The sequence below is a fragment of the Mastigoproctus giganteus genome, chromosome 9 (assembly GCF_048544385.1).
Source record: "Mastigoproctus giganteus isolate SK-2022 chromosome 9, ASM4854438v1, whole genome shotgun sequence".
In the NCBI taxonomy this organism is placed as follows: Eukaryota; Metazoa; Arthropoda; class Arachnida; order Uropygi; family Thelyphonidae; genus Mastigoproctus; species Mastigoproctus giganteus.
In genome coordinates, this window is record NC_143583.1 from 196,917,638 (window position 1) to 196,934,306 (window position 16,669).

At 37.8% G+C, this 16,669-nt stretch overlaps 1 protein-coding gene across 1 annotated transcript in view; it reads left to right on the plus strand.

The window, feature by feature from the left end:
- Window positions 1–16,669, plus strand: part of LOC150081006 (venom factor-like) — a 785,003-nt gene that overhangs the window by 449,036 nt on the left and 319,298 nt on the right. The window contains exon 26 of the mRNA XM_090382066.1: window positions 3,821–3,895. Within this exon, the coding sequence (XP_090238192.1) occupies window positions 3,821–3,895 (75 nt within the window). The remainder of the gene's footprint in view (window positions 1–3,820; window positions 3,896–16,669) is intronic.

A 16,669-nucleotide genomic window follows, 5' to 3' on the forward strand; every position in this document is an offset into this window, starting at 1 on the left:
GCCTAGTAACTTCCAAGATAAGTTCTTTGAATGCTTCCCATTTTCAGTTTGCTGTTGGTAACATCATCAGTTGGTCCCACTGTATAGAATTTAAATACTGTCTCAGACCATCGTAGTCGCCTTTACGAAAGCAATAACCCTTCCCTTTACCCTTGATGGTAGTTACCTCCTTGAGTAAATCCCACTTCAGCACACTGTGATCACTGCCACCTAGTGGTTCCTTTATCTGCAGATTCTTAATGCATGAAGAATCACTACTGATAATCAAATTAAGAGTATTACTCCCTCTAATTGCCTTCTAAACATGCTGATGTAGAAAACAATCATCCAATAAACCCACAACAACCTTGCTAGTGTGTCAGTGACCAACCTACAAATTCCTGTGAATATCTGGGAAATTAAAATCCCCCATTATTAAAATCCCCCATAATAGAGTGGGCCAGTAAATCAGACTCTCTGATTTACTGGCCCCTTGTATCCCCCCAAGCTAGCAGTTTTCCGACCCACCTAACACTGCCTCGATAGCATCAGCAAATATTCTTGCACACGTTCTATTTAAGTGTATCCCATCCCTATAGAAGCAGTCTCTCCTGTTAAGAAGTACAGACCAGGCCGAAAAAAATTCTACCCCTTAAGCCTTGCACAATCTTTCCAGGGCCGATTTGATTGACAAAGCTCTCATCATATACTCCCTCCTATTGTGTCTGTGCAGAATTGCCCAGACATCTTTTGAACCCCCTTTGTGAATTGGTGATACATTTGCACTCTTCCAATCCATGGGGACCTCCTCTGAGTCCAAGGAAGCTCTCATAATTATGGCTAAAGGTTTGCTTACTTCCTTTGCTGCCTCCTTTAGTATAACTGGATATATATGCCATCCACACCATGTGCCTTTCTTATGTTTTGCTTGAACAATTTCTTCTCTACTTTGCTCTTAGTTATTACAAAATCACTTAGTTTCCTGTTAGAGTTAATTCCTCATGTGTGAATGTAGATGCAGAATACTCATTCAGTTTATCAGCTACCTGAGCAAGTTCAATAGTCAACCCAAATATGTTAAGTGGACCAATCTGATTCATCCCTTTCCTTCTAGAGTTTACATAAATAAAGAACTGTTTGCTGTGTTTCTTTGCATCATTTGTGAAAGATTTCTCATAATCTGCCTTCGCCTACCCAACCTCCTTTTTCACTTGATTACAGACTAGCTTATATCTCTGTAGGTTTCTGTGTCACCTGACAGTTTATTTGCATCCCATACATTTTTCATCTCTGCCATGAGCCTCATTAATTGATCAGACAACCATATAGGCCTAAACCTTGAAGAGTATTTCTTAGTTGGTATGAAAAGTCTAGTAGCCTCCAAGGTTAAGTCCCTGAAGGCTTCCCGTTTAGAATTCAACGTTGGTAGCATCATCACTTGATCTCACTGTATAGAATTTAAAACTGTCTGAGATCTCTGTTGTTGCCTTTACGAAAGCAAAAGCCCTTCCCTTTACCTTTAATGATTGTTACACGTTTTAAGTAAATCCCACATCAGTACATTGTGGTCACTGTCGCCCATCGATTCCTTTATCAGCAAATTCTTAATGCATGAATAATCACTGCTGATTATCAGATCAAGAGTATTACTCCCTCTGTTTGCTGTTACTTCAACTAACTTTGTACTAATTCCTATCGATCACCCAAGAGAAGCTAAAACAAGGTATTTAGTTGGACCTCAAATTTGCAAACTGATGACACAGATTTTTATTATTAATATTATTGTTATTATCATTATTATTATTAGCCATATGGTGCAAGGAAGCATGAGGCTTATGCTGCACCAGGCAAAAAATAAAAAATAAATAAAAATTCCTGCATACCCTGAGAAAGAGAGAGAGAGTCAGAAGTAGAAGGGAATCACCAAGAAATCAAGAAAGAAGAATGATGATATCCAGCTCAGGACCCTGGGTTTGCCAAGCCCATACTCACCAGATGTGAGCCCCTTAAGTCAGTTGTTGAGAACTTCTTAGGGAACAACAAGGAACCAGTCTACAAGAGTATATTTGAAAATATGTTGGCAAACATCAAGAAGAGGGGGGTGAAATATGAGTGTCGAACACTCACGCATTGACTACTTCCCAGAAAATCTAGGAAGCATTAGTGAAGAACAGGGTGAGAAGTTTCATGAAGGCATTAAAGACATGGAGATGAGGTACCAGTGGAGGTAGAATGTCAACGTGATGGCTCACTATTGCTTGATGCTGAAGAGGGCGGTGTAAAGTAGAAGAATCTGCAAGAAAATCAAAGAAACAAAAGTTTGACCCATCGTAGATCAGTTTTTAAAATGAGAGGTTAGTGTTTAGTAGATTTTTTACCACTGCCATTTTTAATAGTGTTTTCAACTTGTATTTAAATATAAAAGTCTGGTAAAAGTAGTAGCAATTTGTTACAATTTCAGTGCACAAATTCTACCAAAATTCATAAAAATTAAAAAAAATTGAAATTTTCTTTCATGATTTTTGAAGAAAACTGATGTGATAGAAATAAATGGAAGTGATTTTTGAAATTGGCATTAGAAAATGATTGAGATACACCCTTTTCTGAGAAAACAATCAGTAATTTTTTTTCAAAATGCAGGGTAGTGTATTTAAACAAGCCATTCCTTGTTGCCTGTTTAGTATCATATTATAAATCATACTCCAGTACAGAAGTGCATTTGCTGCAAGAAATTTTATTTTCAGTCTCAAAAGTTTATTTTTTGAGACTGAAATTTTTTTTTTATTTTTTTTTTTTTTGAGACTGTAAACTAATAGCTCTGAGTAAACCAAAAAATGTAAATCCTAACAGATTCCATGAATTATTTTTTGTCTGATGAGGAAGATTTTTTGAACAAATGCTTTGGTTTCAAAATGTGTGGAACAATGTAATTATAGAAAAAATGTGAACTTTTTTTATATTCATTTGGTCTTGATGTTATGGGATGTGGTTAGGTGCAATAGTCTAGCAATTTTTGCTAACAGGAAGTGAAATTAGATAAGGAATTGGAAGAAATAGATACTTCTATCCTCAGTAAATTAGCTCAGAGTATTGAAATAAATAGTTGAAAGAAAGGTATACAAACAGAGACTGTAAAGTTTGTACTTCGGTTATTCTGGAATATAACTTTCCTTCAGTTTATTTTAACACTGAGTTTCTATTCAGAAAGTAGTTTACCAAGAGAAAGCATGTCGATTTCTCTCCTAATTAATTATTTAATTTTGCCTCCTTTTAGCAAAAACTGCTATACAATTGCCTGAAAACATCACACATAATATTTAGACTAAATGAATAAATACAAGTCAATATCTTCTTACTTCAAGCCCTGTCTTAGGTGCACTACCCAAAACAGGCTAGTCATCTAACTACAGAATTGAATTTACTCTAACATCATATATTCAGAAAATACAAAAAGAAACAGATCTTAATCAAAAAGTGTGTGTAATTTGACTTTAAAAAATTGTAAATCTATTTTTATTAATTTGTGTTATTATGAACAAAGTAGTTTGTACCAAAAATCCCCCGAAACAATGACAGGCTGCATTATCTGGCTGTGTTTTCTGGATTTATAATGGTAGGCTACTACAATTTATGATACTACAAAATTGTTAAATATGATTTACAATGTTTTTGTATATAATAATATTAAGTCTCATCTTGTATATATATGCCATAAATTATATGTAATATTCTTGTATTTATAAAAAATAACATCAGTTATACAAGAACATCAATCTTTTAATTAAGGTTCTTGTATAATTGGTGCACATACAAGACTGATATTTCTGTATCTCTTTTTCAGGGAGGTGTAAAAGGTTTAAACCCTATGACTGCATTTGTCTTGATTTCTCTTCAAGAATGTAACTGTGAAGTTGAAGTAAGATTAATTTATTTAAAATATTTAATAGTCATTTATTATTTTTCAACGAACTTGACATGTTTTACCAAATGGAATGTGAAAACTTTCTGAAGGGATTTCTTTCATCTTTTTTTTCCCCAAGAAATTATTCAATATGAAGATATTAGGAGTAATAATAGTAATTGAAGATATACCACCAGCAAAGTAATAAGGCCAAAAAAAATTACAATCTCTACTCACCTATTTAGTTCAATTTAAATATTTATGAATAGTAAATTGCAATGGCTGATTACATTCTGATAAAATTAAGAAATCTTCTAGGTAAGTGTTTTTATTGTAAAATAAAATTGGCTAAAATAAAAAAGACTATTTTCATTAAAAACTATATTAACAAGTTCTAAGCAGAGTCTAATAGGATCTACTTTCTGCTTATTTTTGCAGGGTAAATAATGGAATCTGTTTTAAAATGGTTTGAATATAGTGAATTAAAATTATATTCCCCCCCACCAAAAAAAATTGCCTAGGATTTTCTCCCTTGTAACATAAATTTGCTGATAAATAACTCTTGATTATGCTGTTAAATACAAAATTTCTAAAGGCATAGTGCTTGTAGTTTTTTTTGGTTGTGGTCTGTGATCTTATTTCTTCATTGTAAATTGAAATAAAAGGAATCTTGTTAAAATACTGTAGTCTCTCCCTCCATATATTAGTATTAGTAGAGTAGTGATGAAAGCAAGCTTATACAGCATTGGCAAAAAAAAAACCCAACCCTTCCCGCATCACCTGTCTATCCCCTCCAAATCCTCTCCAATAGTTTGCCTGGGTTCTGCCTTGAATTTATTCACACTACACACTTCCACATAAACAGGTGGAAGTTTGTTCCAACAATCAACTACCTGATGGCTGAAGGCAAACTTATGCGCGTCTGTCCTGCAAAACTATCCTTCTTCAGTATGAATTTATGCCCCTTCATGTGCGTGTAGTCAGCAAGAGGAAGAATGTCATCAGCATTGAACTTGTGTTCAAAGCCTTAAACACCAATCAGATCACTTTGCAAATGCCTAGTCTTCAAATTCTGCAGTTTGCAGAACTGAAGCATTTCTTGGTAAATTTCATTATCCTTCTCTGCCTTCATTATCCGTGGAATTTCATTGCGCTTCTCTGTACCTGTTCCAGCAGATCCACATCCAACCAAAAATGATGCCTCCAAACTTATATGCCGTAAAATTATATCACTACATCAGTCATATCTAATACTTTTGTATCTACAAGAACAGCAATCTTTTAATTGAGATTCTTGTGTAATTGGTGTCCTTGTACATATAAGACTGATGTTTTTGTTTATCATTTTACTAAAATAAAAAAAAGGCATCCACCCAGATGCCTTTTTTATTTTAGCTTCAGCAGTTTGTCTTTCAGTTTCTTCTCAGTTATCACAAAATCATTTAGCTCCCTGTTAGAATTTGGAATTCTTCATGTTGAATGTAGATGCAAAATACCTATTCAATTTGTCAGCAACCTGAGCAGGATCATCAATGGTTAAACCATTGATATCAAGTGGAACAATGATTAATCTCCTTCCTTCTAGTATTCACATAAGTAAAGAAGTCTCTGCTGGTTTTTTTTTTTTTTTTTGCGTTCTTTGACAAAGGCTTCTCATATTCTCCCTTAGCTTGCCTATCCTCCTTTGTGACTCAATTCTGGACTATTGTGTCTACCACTAGTCTAGAGAGTCAGAGGGCACTGACTCTCTTTAAAAATTACAGCTGTGAATTACAGGCTTCGAAAAAGCGATAAGTGTTTGCCTTTTTATTTACCCAGTTGTTATTTTATATTGTACTTTATACGTAGTCTTATAGTTATAGTTGCGCTGGTTATTTTTATTTTAATTTAGATAAAGAGTTTTTGTAGATTACTACTTAATATATGTAAAACCATTATTTCGTTCGAATCTTGCAGCCATTGTTTTTGTATAGAGTAGTAGGGAATTCAAATTTTTAATTGTGGTAACTAGGTAGCTCTAACATATAATTATATAGTGTAATATGCATCACCGCATTTAGGATTCTATTAGATAGCATAGTATTGACAATTAATTAATTAAATTTATTGATCTTATTAATTTAAAATATCATGCCCCAGACTAGAGCACCAAAGCAATGGGCACAAAGTGGCAGGAATGCTTTGACTCTGAGGAGAACTGAGGGGGAATGCTGAGTTGATGTCTAGAAATTAGGCATCAACTCAGCGTTCTACTGGATGTCTATGAGAGCTTGAGGTATAGAGTAGATGCCCTCGAAGAAATTAATATGAGGGGGCCTGTCAAGCTCTCAGCTGCCCAACTCAACGCTAGAGCTCACTCCTGGGCATCAGGCAACACAGCGGCAACCTCCAAGGCAGAATGCGCTGGTCCCAAAGGAACTAGTTATTGTTGGTGACTCTATGGTCAGGGAAACAGGGAATATATTGTGTAAAAAGGATAGATGGAACAGGATCAGGGTATGTCTGCCAGGGGAAAAAGTTGATGATGGTGTAAAGCATATATCATCTTTTAAGGGCACAAAAGGTGATATTGTTGTGTTGCCAGCAAGAGTAGGAGATCTGCAGATTTACTTAACAAGTACAGGTCAGTGTTGCAAAAAAATCATGAGTCAGGGTTAAATTTTAAAGTGTCTACAATTCTGCCCAGACACGATAGGAGGGAGTACATGATGAGAGCCTTTGTCAATCAATTCGGCCCTGGAGGGAATGTGCAAAGCTCAAGGGATAGAATTTTTTTCAGCGTGGTCTGTGCTTGTTAACAGGAGAGACTGCTTCTACAGGGATAGGATACACTTAAATAGAAAGGGTGCAAGAATATTTGCTAATGCTATAGAGGCGGTGTTAGGTGGGTCGGAACACTGCTAGCTTGGGGCGATTCACAGACTAAAAAGTTAAAAGTAGCCGCAGGCAGTGGTGAAGTTGATTCTTGCACAACTTCTATTAGAATAAGTAGTGACCTGGAGCGAGCGGTGCTGGGGGTTTCAGAATGCCAGTCATTGTGAAACAGGTGGGTATATATGATGTGTTGGGGTAACTAGGAATAGGAATAGGTGCATGTATACCAATGCTAGAAGCATAGTAAATAAATTTGATGAATTTGAAGTGTTGGTCAAGACATCAAAGGCAGATATTGTTGGGATATCAGAGATGTGGTGTCACACTGATATTAGGAATGTAGAATTGAAATATGGGGAGTACAATGTGTACAGAAAGGATAGACAGCATAGGAAGGGAGGAGGTGTCATGATGTTAATTAAGAAAAACATAAAATCAAAAGAAGTGCATCCAGTTGATATAGATGAACAGTGCTCTGTTGAGTCAGTTTGGTGTGACATAAGCACTGCAAAAGCAAAAATAAGAGTAGGAGTGTGTTATAGGCCCAGTGACTCAAATGAGTACAATGAACAATTGTACAGAGAAATAGAGTGGGCTAGTAAATCAGAATGTCTTATAATGGGGGATTTTAACTTCCCAGATATTGACTGGAATTTGTGGGTTGGTCACCCACACACTAGTAAGACTTTTGTGGATTTATTGGATGATTGTTTTCTGCAGCAGCATGTTCAAGAGGCAACCAGAGGGGGTAATACTCTCTTGATCTGGTTATCAGCAGTGATCATTCGTGTATTAAGAATCTGCAGATAAAGGAACCACTAGGTGGCAGTGATCACAGTGTACTGATGTTGGATTTACTTAAAGATATAATTACCATCAGGGGTAAAGGAAAGGGTTTTTGCTTCAGTAAAGGTGAGAACAGTGGTCTCAGACAGTTATTAAATTCTGTACAGCGGGATCAACTGACAATGTTACCAACAGTAAATTCTAAGTGGGAAGCATTCAAGGAATTAATCGTGGAAGCTACTAAAAGTTTCATACCTATTAAGAAATATTGTTCAAGGTTTAGACCTAAATGGTTATCAAATGAACTAATGAGACTCATGACAGAGAAGAAAAATGCATGGGATGCATATAAATTATCAAGCGACTCAGAAGCCTATGGCAGATATAAGCTAGTCTGTAATCAGGTCACAAAGGAAGTTAGGCAGGTGAAGGCACATTACGAGAAACCTTTGGCAAAGGATGCTAAGAAAAACAAAACAGCAAGGATTTCTTTACTTATATAAACTCTAAAAGGAAGGGAATGAATCTGATTGGTCCACTTGATATCGATGGTTCGACTGTTGATCGTCCTGTTCAGATAGCAAACAAACTGAATAAGTATTTTACCTCTACATTCACACATGAGGAGTTATTAAAGTTTGAAAATGGCAGAAGGTTATCAAATTGTAGCAGATGCTTAATGATTTTGTAATAACTGAGAGCAAAGTGGATGAGAAATTGTTGAAGTTAAACATAAGAAAGGCACCTGGGGTCGATGGGATCTATCCAGTTATATTAAAGGAGGTGGCAAAGGAAGTAAGCAAACCCTTAGCCATAATTATGAGAGCATCCTTGGACTCTGAGGAGGTCCTGATGGACTTGAAATGTGCAAATGTATCCCCAATTCACAAAGGGGGGATCAAAGGGTGACACGAGTAATTAGAGACCAGTAAGTTTAACTTCTGTTCCGGGTAAAATAATGGAGTCACTGGTTAAAGATGCATTGCAGGATCATTTAGACATGACTGCAGCAATAATTCAGACACAGCATGGTTTTGTTAAGGGAAAGTCTTGTCTGACAAATTTGATAGGATATTATGATGTGGTCACAAAGGAACTGGATGCAAAAAATAATTTTGATATCACATATTTGGATTTCAGGAAAGCTTTAGACACTGTTGCGCATGGATGACTATAGTACAAATTGGAGCAGAATGGTATTAAGGGTAAGTTGCTACAATGGATAAAAGAATGGTTGAGTGGGAGAAGACAGAGGATGGTAATCAGTGGGTGCTGCTAAATCGTGGACTAATGTTATTAGTGATGTCCCACAGGGTTCGGTGTTGGGTCCACTGTTGTTTTGTATATTTATCAATGATATTGATGAAGGTATATCAGGCTTAGTGTCGAAGTTTGCAGATGATACAAATTGGCAGGGTTGTTAATGACAGTAATGGCGGTGTGCTACTGCAACAGGATCTCGATAATTTGGGCAGATGGGCTAAGAAGTGGCAACTGAAGTTTAACCTTGACAAATGCAAAGTATTGCATATGGGTAGAAGTAACCCCAGAGAAACGTACCAACTGTGTGGTACTACACTTAAGGTGGTAGAAAATGAAAAAGACCTGGGAGTAATTGTGCAGTCAGATATGAAGTTTTCTGAGGAATGCTGACAGGCTGCCAGGGCAGGTCATTGGGGTTTTGTCAATGATATATAGGAATTTTTCTAGCAGGGAAAAGGAGGTGATTGTCCCTCTGTATAAGGCAATGGTCAGGCCACACCTTGAGTACTGCATACAGGTTTGTTGGCCTTATTTTAGGAAGGATGTAGATTTGCTTGAGCATGTACAGAGAAGGGAATGAAGGGATCCTCTTACCAAGAGAGGCTTAAGTTCTGGAAATTGCAGTGGCTGGAGACTAGGCACCTGCACGGTTGTTTGTTTTTTGGTTTTTAGGAGCATTAGCAACTAAGGCCATATTGCTCCGGTAATATGCGGTGGTCATTCCCTGACCTTTCCGCATCCTCCGTATTTGGTGGTGACGGGCTCGAACTGTGTTCTATTCAAGAAGCGTGTGCTATGCACTGCTGCTCGTTCCCACCTGGCTACGGAGGCGCCACCTGCACTGTGATCTGATTGAAGTGTATAAGACCTTGAATGGGTTGAGCATGCTGAATTCTGATGGGATCATTCCACTTGTTCAGATTACGAACCTACGGGGGCATAAATTCAAATTAAGATAAGACAGATGTAGAATAGATGTGCGGAAATTTGCCTTTAGCAGCGGGTGGTTAATTGCTGGAACAAGCTTCCATCTGTCATTGTGGAGGTTGATAGGTTAAATTAATTTAAGGAGGAACTGGACAAGCATTTGGAGGGAATGGTGTGATTTTTTTTTTTTTTTTTTTGGCTGATGCTGCATAAGCTCATACACTTGCTTTCTTGCATCACACTCGAGTACTACTACCATCGGCTTCAGTATCACAAGTTAATTTATATGCATGTTCTTCTCTGCCTCTTTAGTTCATCTGACATCCATTTAGAATGGTATTTGTAGTTGTTATAAAAACTTTGTAACTTCTACGATTACTTCCCTGAATGCTTCTCATTGAGAATTGCTGTTAGTATCATTATTGGTTCATCCTACTGTATAGAAATTAAAAACTGTCTGATAGTTTTTAATAAACTGAGACCACTTTATTGTAATTACCTTTATTAAAGCAAAAGGTCTTCCCTTAACACCTGATGGCAGTTAGATCCTTATTTCTATGTTGCTGATTGAAATAAAACAACCTTGTCAAAATACCCTAGCCCCCCACCCATGTAGTATAAATTTGGTTTGGTGTGGATTGTAAACAACAGTAATTTGGACCCTTATGATTACACTGGTCTGTATATATAGAAGATCTGTATATATAGAATCTTCTATGTATACTGGTCTGTATATATAGAAGATCATGTGTATATAGAAGATCTGAAAATCTTCTATGTATACATGCTTCTTTAATAAGATCTTATATATAGAGAATCTATCACCCTAAAAACACCAGGTTGAACACCAGATCGAGAGTGATAGATTCTCTGGTCTTTCCTGAGCTTGCTAGGGAGGGCCCAAAAAAGGGAAAAAAATGTGGGAAGTTTGTGTTAGAAAGGGGCGCTGGGGAGACAGGTTGAGTACAGAAAGGACATAGTGTTACATGACATAGGGTACCAAGTGTCTTCCCCAACTCTGCATTATACTCTGTAAAAGCCAGAGAGTGTAAGGCCAACCGGGCTAGCTGGGTGGGTAAAGTGCCTGCCAGGCAACCCAAAGGTCGCGGGTTCGAATCCCGCCTCGGGCTTGGATCAAAGTACTGCAAAAACCTTGGGAGGTGCATTATGGCCACAGAAGCCGATGCGCCAACAACTACCAAAAAAAAAAAAAAAAAAAAGAGAGTGTAAGTTTATTCTGCATAGCATAGTGTTGGGTTGTGTTAGCCTGTTATTCCTCTAGCCACTTAGCCGTGGGGGCCCTTGGAGAACTGAGGTCTGCATAGAGTGTAGGTAAAGGAGCATAGGGATAATAGTTCAAGTCAGGATAAAGGTGAATGTAAAGGAGGTGGATGGCAGAAAGACATCCACTAGAAAACAGGAAGTTAAGGGAACAAAGGGGCATGCCTCCCGCTCACATTTTTTGTTTTGTTTGTAACCAATCACGAGCATTTATTTGATCATTGCATAGTCTATACATGTGACCATCCATTTATACTGCATTTTAGGAACATCTTAACCTGCAGAATTTAAGGTAATAATTTTTTTTTTTTATGTATATTCAGAGTGCACATTTAGACAGTTAATTGACATTCTCATTTGTCCATCAGTCAGATCCACTTAGTACTGTTGACTTGACACAGCACCCTGATTATGGGGGAAGGCAGGACACACTTTTTCTTTTTTTTTTTTTAGGTTATCTTCAAAATGCTATATATAAGGTCTTATTATAGAAGCATGTATATATAGAAGATCTTCAGTGAACTTCTATATATGTACGTAGCACCCCCCCCCCCTTCCAAACACACAAAATTTGTGCAAAAGTTGCAGATCTTAGACATATGAGGAAAGTCTGTTATTGCTTTTTGAAAACATTCTAATAAAGCTGATTTCCATTAGTTATCTGAAATTTGAACATTTCATAATTTTGCTCTGTCTGCAAATAATGATAATAATAAATCATCATAATCTTCAGTTATTGTCAATCCAATAAGGCGGCCTTCATCCACTGCCGGGATGAAGGCCTCCTCAACAAGTTTCCAGCAACTGCAGTCTTGTGCTTTCTGTTGCCATTGCACACCAGCAAATTTCACAATTTCGTCGATCCACCTCTTCCTTTTTTTGTGAATTTAGAGTTAAGCGGCATCCATTCCAGTATTCATTTGGTCCATCTATCTTCAGTTATTCTTGATATGTGACCTGCCCTCTTCCATTTTAAGTGCTTTGCTCTTTCAATGAAGTCAGTCACAGACCTTAGTACATTTTTTCATTTATTATTTAAATAATAAATGAAAAAATGTTGGTAAATCCATGCGCATGTTTTACCGTCTCTTTTGGTTATGTTCAAAATTTGGCATGTCATACCTTTCTGTGCAACTCTCAGTCTTTATAAATCTTCAGAATTCATTGTCCATGTTTCACAACCATATATTAGGGCAGGGTGGATACACTGATAAAAAACTTTTCATTTGAGACAGAGTGCCAAGTTTGTCTTGAAGACTTTTTGAATGCTTGCCATCCCAGTTTTATGTGCCATTCAACTTTCATCATAATGTTTCCATCTGATGAAATTTCTTGTTTGAGGTAAGCATACTTTTCCATTTCTAGTTCTTGTCCATCGGCCATTAATAGAGGCATATGATGCAAGAAAGCAAGCTTATGCAGCATCAGCCAAAAAAAAAAAAACCGCTCCCATTTCACCCCTCCATTCTTTCCAAATGCCTGTCCAGCTCAGCCTTCAATTTATTTAGGCTATCACCTTCCACAACAAAGGATGGAAGTCTGTTCCACCAACCAACTAATCCCTGTCTAAAGGCACACTTCCGCACATCTGTCTTTCCTCATTTTGAATTTTTGCCTTCTCAGATGATTATTCTGAACGAGAGGAAGAATCCCATCGGCATTGAGCATGCTCAAACCATTCAAGTATACACCTCAATCAGATCAGCTTGCAGGTGCCTAGTCTCCAGACACTGTATTTTGCAAAATTTAAGCCTTTTTCATAAGAGCACCCCTTTGTTCCATTCACTAATTTTGTTGCCCTTCTCTGTACTCGTTCCCACAGCTCTACATCCTTCTTAAAATTAGGCCTCCAGACCTGTATACAGTACTCAAGGTATGGCCTGACCATTGCCTTATACAAGGGGATAATCATCTCCTTATCCCTGCTAGAAAAATTCCTGTATATCATTGACAACACACTATGAGCTACTCTTGCAGATTGTCTCCACTGCTCAGAAAACTTCATATCTGCCTGCACAATTATCCCCAGGTCCTTTTCGTTCTCTACCACTGTCAGTGTAGTACTACAGAGTTTATACATCACTCTGGGGTTAATGCTTTCCACATGTAGTACTTTACATTTGTCAATATTAAACTTCATTTACCACGTCTCAGCACACCTGCTCAACTTTTCTAGATTGTGTAGCAGTAGCATACTGTCATTAGTGTCATTAACAACCCTGCCAACTATTGTATTGTCTGCAAACTTGGACATAAAGCTTGATATATTTTTGGTAAATGTGATGAATTTGAGGTATTGCTCAAAGCATCAAAGGCGGATATTGTTGGGATATCAGAGACGTAGTGTCACACAGATATAAATAATGCAGAACTGGAATTTGGGGAGTATAACGTCTACAGATAGGATAGGAAGGGAGGAGGGGTTATGCTATTAGTTAAGAAACACACAAAATCCAAGGAAGTGAAGCTAGTCGATATCACTGGACAGTGCAGTGTCGAGTCAGTTTGGTGTGACGTAAGCATTGGGAGATCAAAATTGAGAGTAGGAGTGTGCTATAGGCCTAATGACTCTGATGAGTATAATAAGAAACTGTACAGGGAAATAGAGTGGGCCAGTATATCAGAGAGTCTTATAATGGGGGATTTTAATTTCCCAGATATTGACTGGAATTTGTAGTTTGGTCACTCACACACTAGTAGGACTTTTGTGGATTTATTGGATGATTGTTTTCTAAATCAGCATGTTTGGGAGGCAACTAGAGGGAGCAGTACTCTTGATTTGATTATCAATAGTGATTCTTCTTGCATTAAGAATCTGCAGATACAGGAACCACTAGGTGGCAGTGATCACAGTGTGCTGAAGTGGGATTTACTCAAGGAGGTAACTACCATCAAGGGTAAAGGGAAGGGTTATTGCTTTCGTATAGGTGACTACGATGGTCTGAGACAGTATTTAAATTCGATACAGTGGGACCAACTGATGATGTTACCAACAGCAAACTGAAAATGGGAAGCATTCAAAGAACTTATCTTGGAAGCTACTAGGCTTTACATACCAACTAAGAAATATTGTTCAAGGTTCAGGCCTAAATGGACGTCAGATGAACTAATGAGACATATGGCAGAGAAGAAAAATGCATGGGATACATATAAATTAACATGTGACACAGAAGCCTATGATAGATATAAGTCGATCTGTAACGAAGTTACAAAGGAGGTTGGGCAGGCGAAGGCAGATTACGAGAAATCTTTGGCAAGGGATGCAAAGAAAAACAGCAAGGAGTTCTTTACTTATGTAAACTCTAGAAGGAAGGGGATGAATCAGATTGGTCCACTTGATATCGATGGTTCAACTGTTTATGATCCTGCTCAGGTAGCTAACAAACTAAATCAATATTTTGCATCTACATTCACACATGAGGAGTTATTGAGGAAGGGGAATGCCATAGATGAAGTAAATACTGGCAGTGAACTAGATGATCTTGTAATAATTGAGAGTAAAGTGGAGGAGAAATTGTTGAAGATAAATACAAGAAAGGTACCTGGGGTGGATGGGATCTATCCATTATATTAAAGGAGGCAGCAAAGGAAGTAAGCAATCCGTTAGCCATAATTATGAGAGCTTTCTTGGACTCAGGGGAGGTAACCACAGACTGGAGATGTGCAAATGTAACCCCAATTCACAAAGGAGGATCAAAGGCTGACACAAGTTATTATAGACCTGTGAGTTTAACTTCTGTTCCAGGAAAATTAATGGAAGCACTGGTTAAAGAAGCACTGCAAGATCATCTTGACACGAATTCAGTTATTGCTCAGACACAGCATGGCCGCCAGTGCCAAGCGATAATGACAAGCGATTTTTCTCTGCGACTCATAAAGTGATCTTTGAAAGTGATATTGTTCTATTTTTGTTGTGCGATTTTCTTCTGTACTGTTCACTTAAAGTGGTTCTTTGCTAAAAATGTCTTACGTAAGAACCCAGAAAGGGAACTCACCTATTTTCTTTAGTATTTATATTAAATACTAACTCACACTACTAACCTTAATAACCGCTTGGTCGCTGGTGGCACCGCTCCTGCCTCCACGTGGCGGGGCCGGTAATCTGGGAGAAGAAAGCCCTTCTCCCAGGGCTAAAAGGAGTAAACATGGACACTAATGATTTCCCACGATTAGAGCCAAAGAGCTCTCAACGTGACAACCACGAAACCGATCATGACTTCTCATTTTCGAAAAGACTAAAAAAGGATGCAAACAAGCAGGGAACCTCCAGCTTTCCTGATCATCCATTCTCTGTCTTCACAACCTGTCAGCAAGCTCTCCCCTTTCATCATACAACGATGCCTTGTAAATGCAGCAGCATCTGCAAAAATGGTGAAACGTCTTCAATCTGGTGACTTGCTAATAGAGACCTCTCACTCAAGACACTCTGACCTCCTGTTAAAACTTACATCTTTAAGTGGAATTTCAATTCAAGTCACTCCACATAACACCCTGAATTCTTCCAAGGGAGTGATCAGTGAATGGGACCTATTGAACGTTTCTGAGGAAGAAATAATTCAGGAACTAAAGGATCAAAATGTAACTCAGGCCAAGAGAATCATGATATGAAAAGACAGCACCTTAGTCCCAACACGTAGCATAATTTTAACCTTTAGTTCACCGAATCTACCATCCTCAGTCAAAGCAGGCTATTTAAACTGTCGTGTTCGGCTTTTGTCCCGAACCCTCTGAGATGCTACAAATTTCAGAAATTTGGACACTCCCAGACAGCATGCCGTGGAGATGCAACATGTCCAAACTGCGGTTGCAAAACTCATACTCAATCTGAGTGCAAGGCACAAACTCCACAGTGTCCTAATTGCAAGGGTAATCATCCAGCCTATTCCAAAGATTGTGATCTCTGGAAGTTAGGAAAAAAAATACAGAAATACAAGACTGAAAATAAAGTATCTTTTCAAGAAGCTAGAAGACAAGTAAAATCAAATATTCCAAAAACCACTTATGCTTCGGCTACCCATAGTTACAAATCAGTAGCATGTCAGACAGAAGTGTCAGTCTCTCCCGACAAATCAATCTCCGACTGGGCTCGATCAGTACTATCAACTCAGCCTACATCTGAATCACAGTTAGTAGAACAAAGTAATAATATGCCACTCACAATTCCATCTCAAAACCTAGCCCACAGTACAGTGGCAGAAAAATTTCATAAATCAGATCCTGTGGAGGTGAAACAACCAACAAGCATGGATACTGATGATATGCCCAACCAAGAAGAATTCTTTAATTATATGCAGATGGAGATATGGAGGATAAAAATGATTCAGGATGCCCTAATTTCCCCAAAAAAGAAAAATCTAAATCTGACCGTCACAAACAATCCATGCATAAAAAGCAGACAGATTCATCTTCCTCTTATGAAACCAAATAATGGAACTGTAGAGGTCTTCGAAGTAACATAGATGATATACATGAATTAATTCATCACTATAAACCTCTTGAAATGTGCTTGCAAGAAACTAATTTGACATCACTGGTCTCAGTTTCAATCAAAAATTACACTGTATTCAGGCAAGACACGGCTGACTCCAATAACGCTCATGGAGGTGTAGCTATACTCGTGGATTCAAGCATCCCCGCCAGACGTATTCCATTACAAAC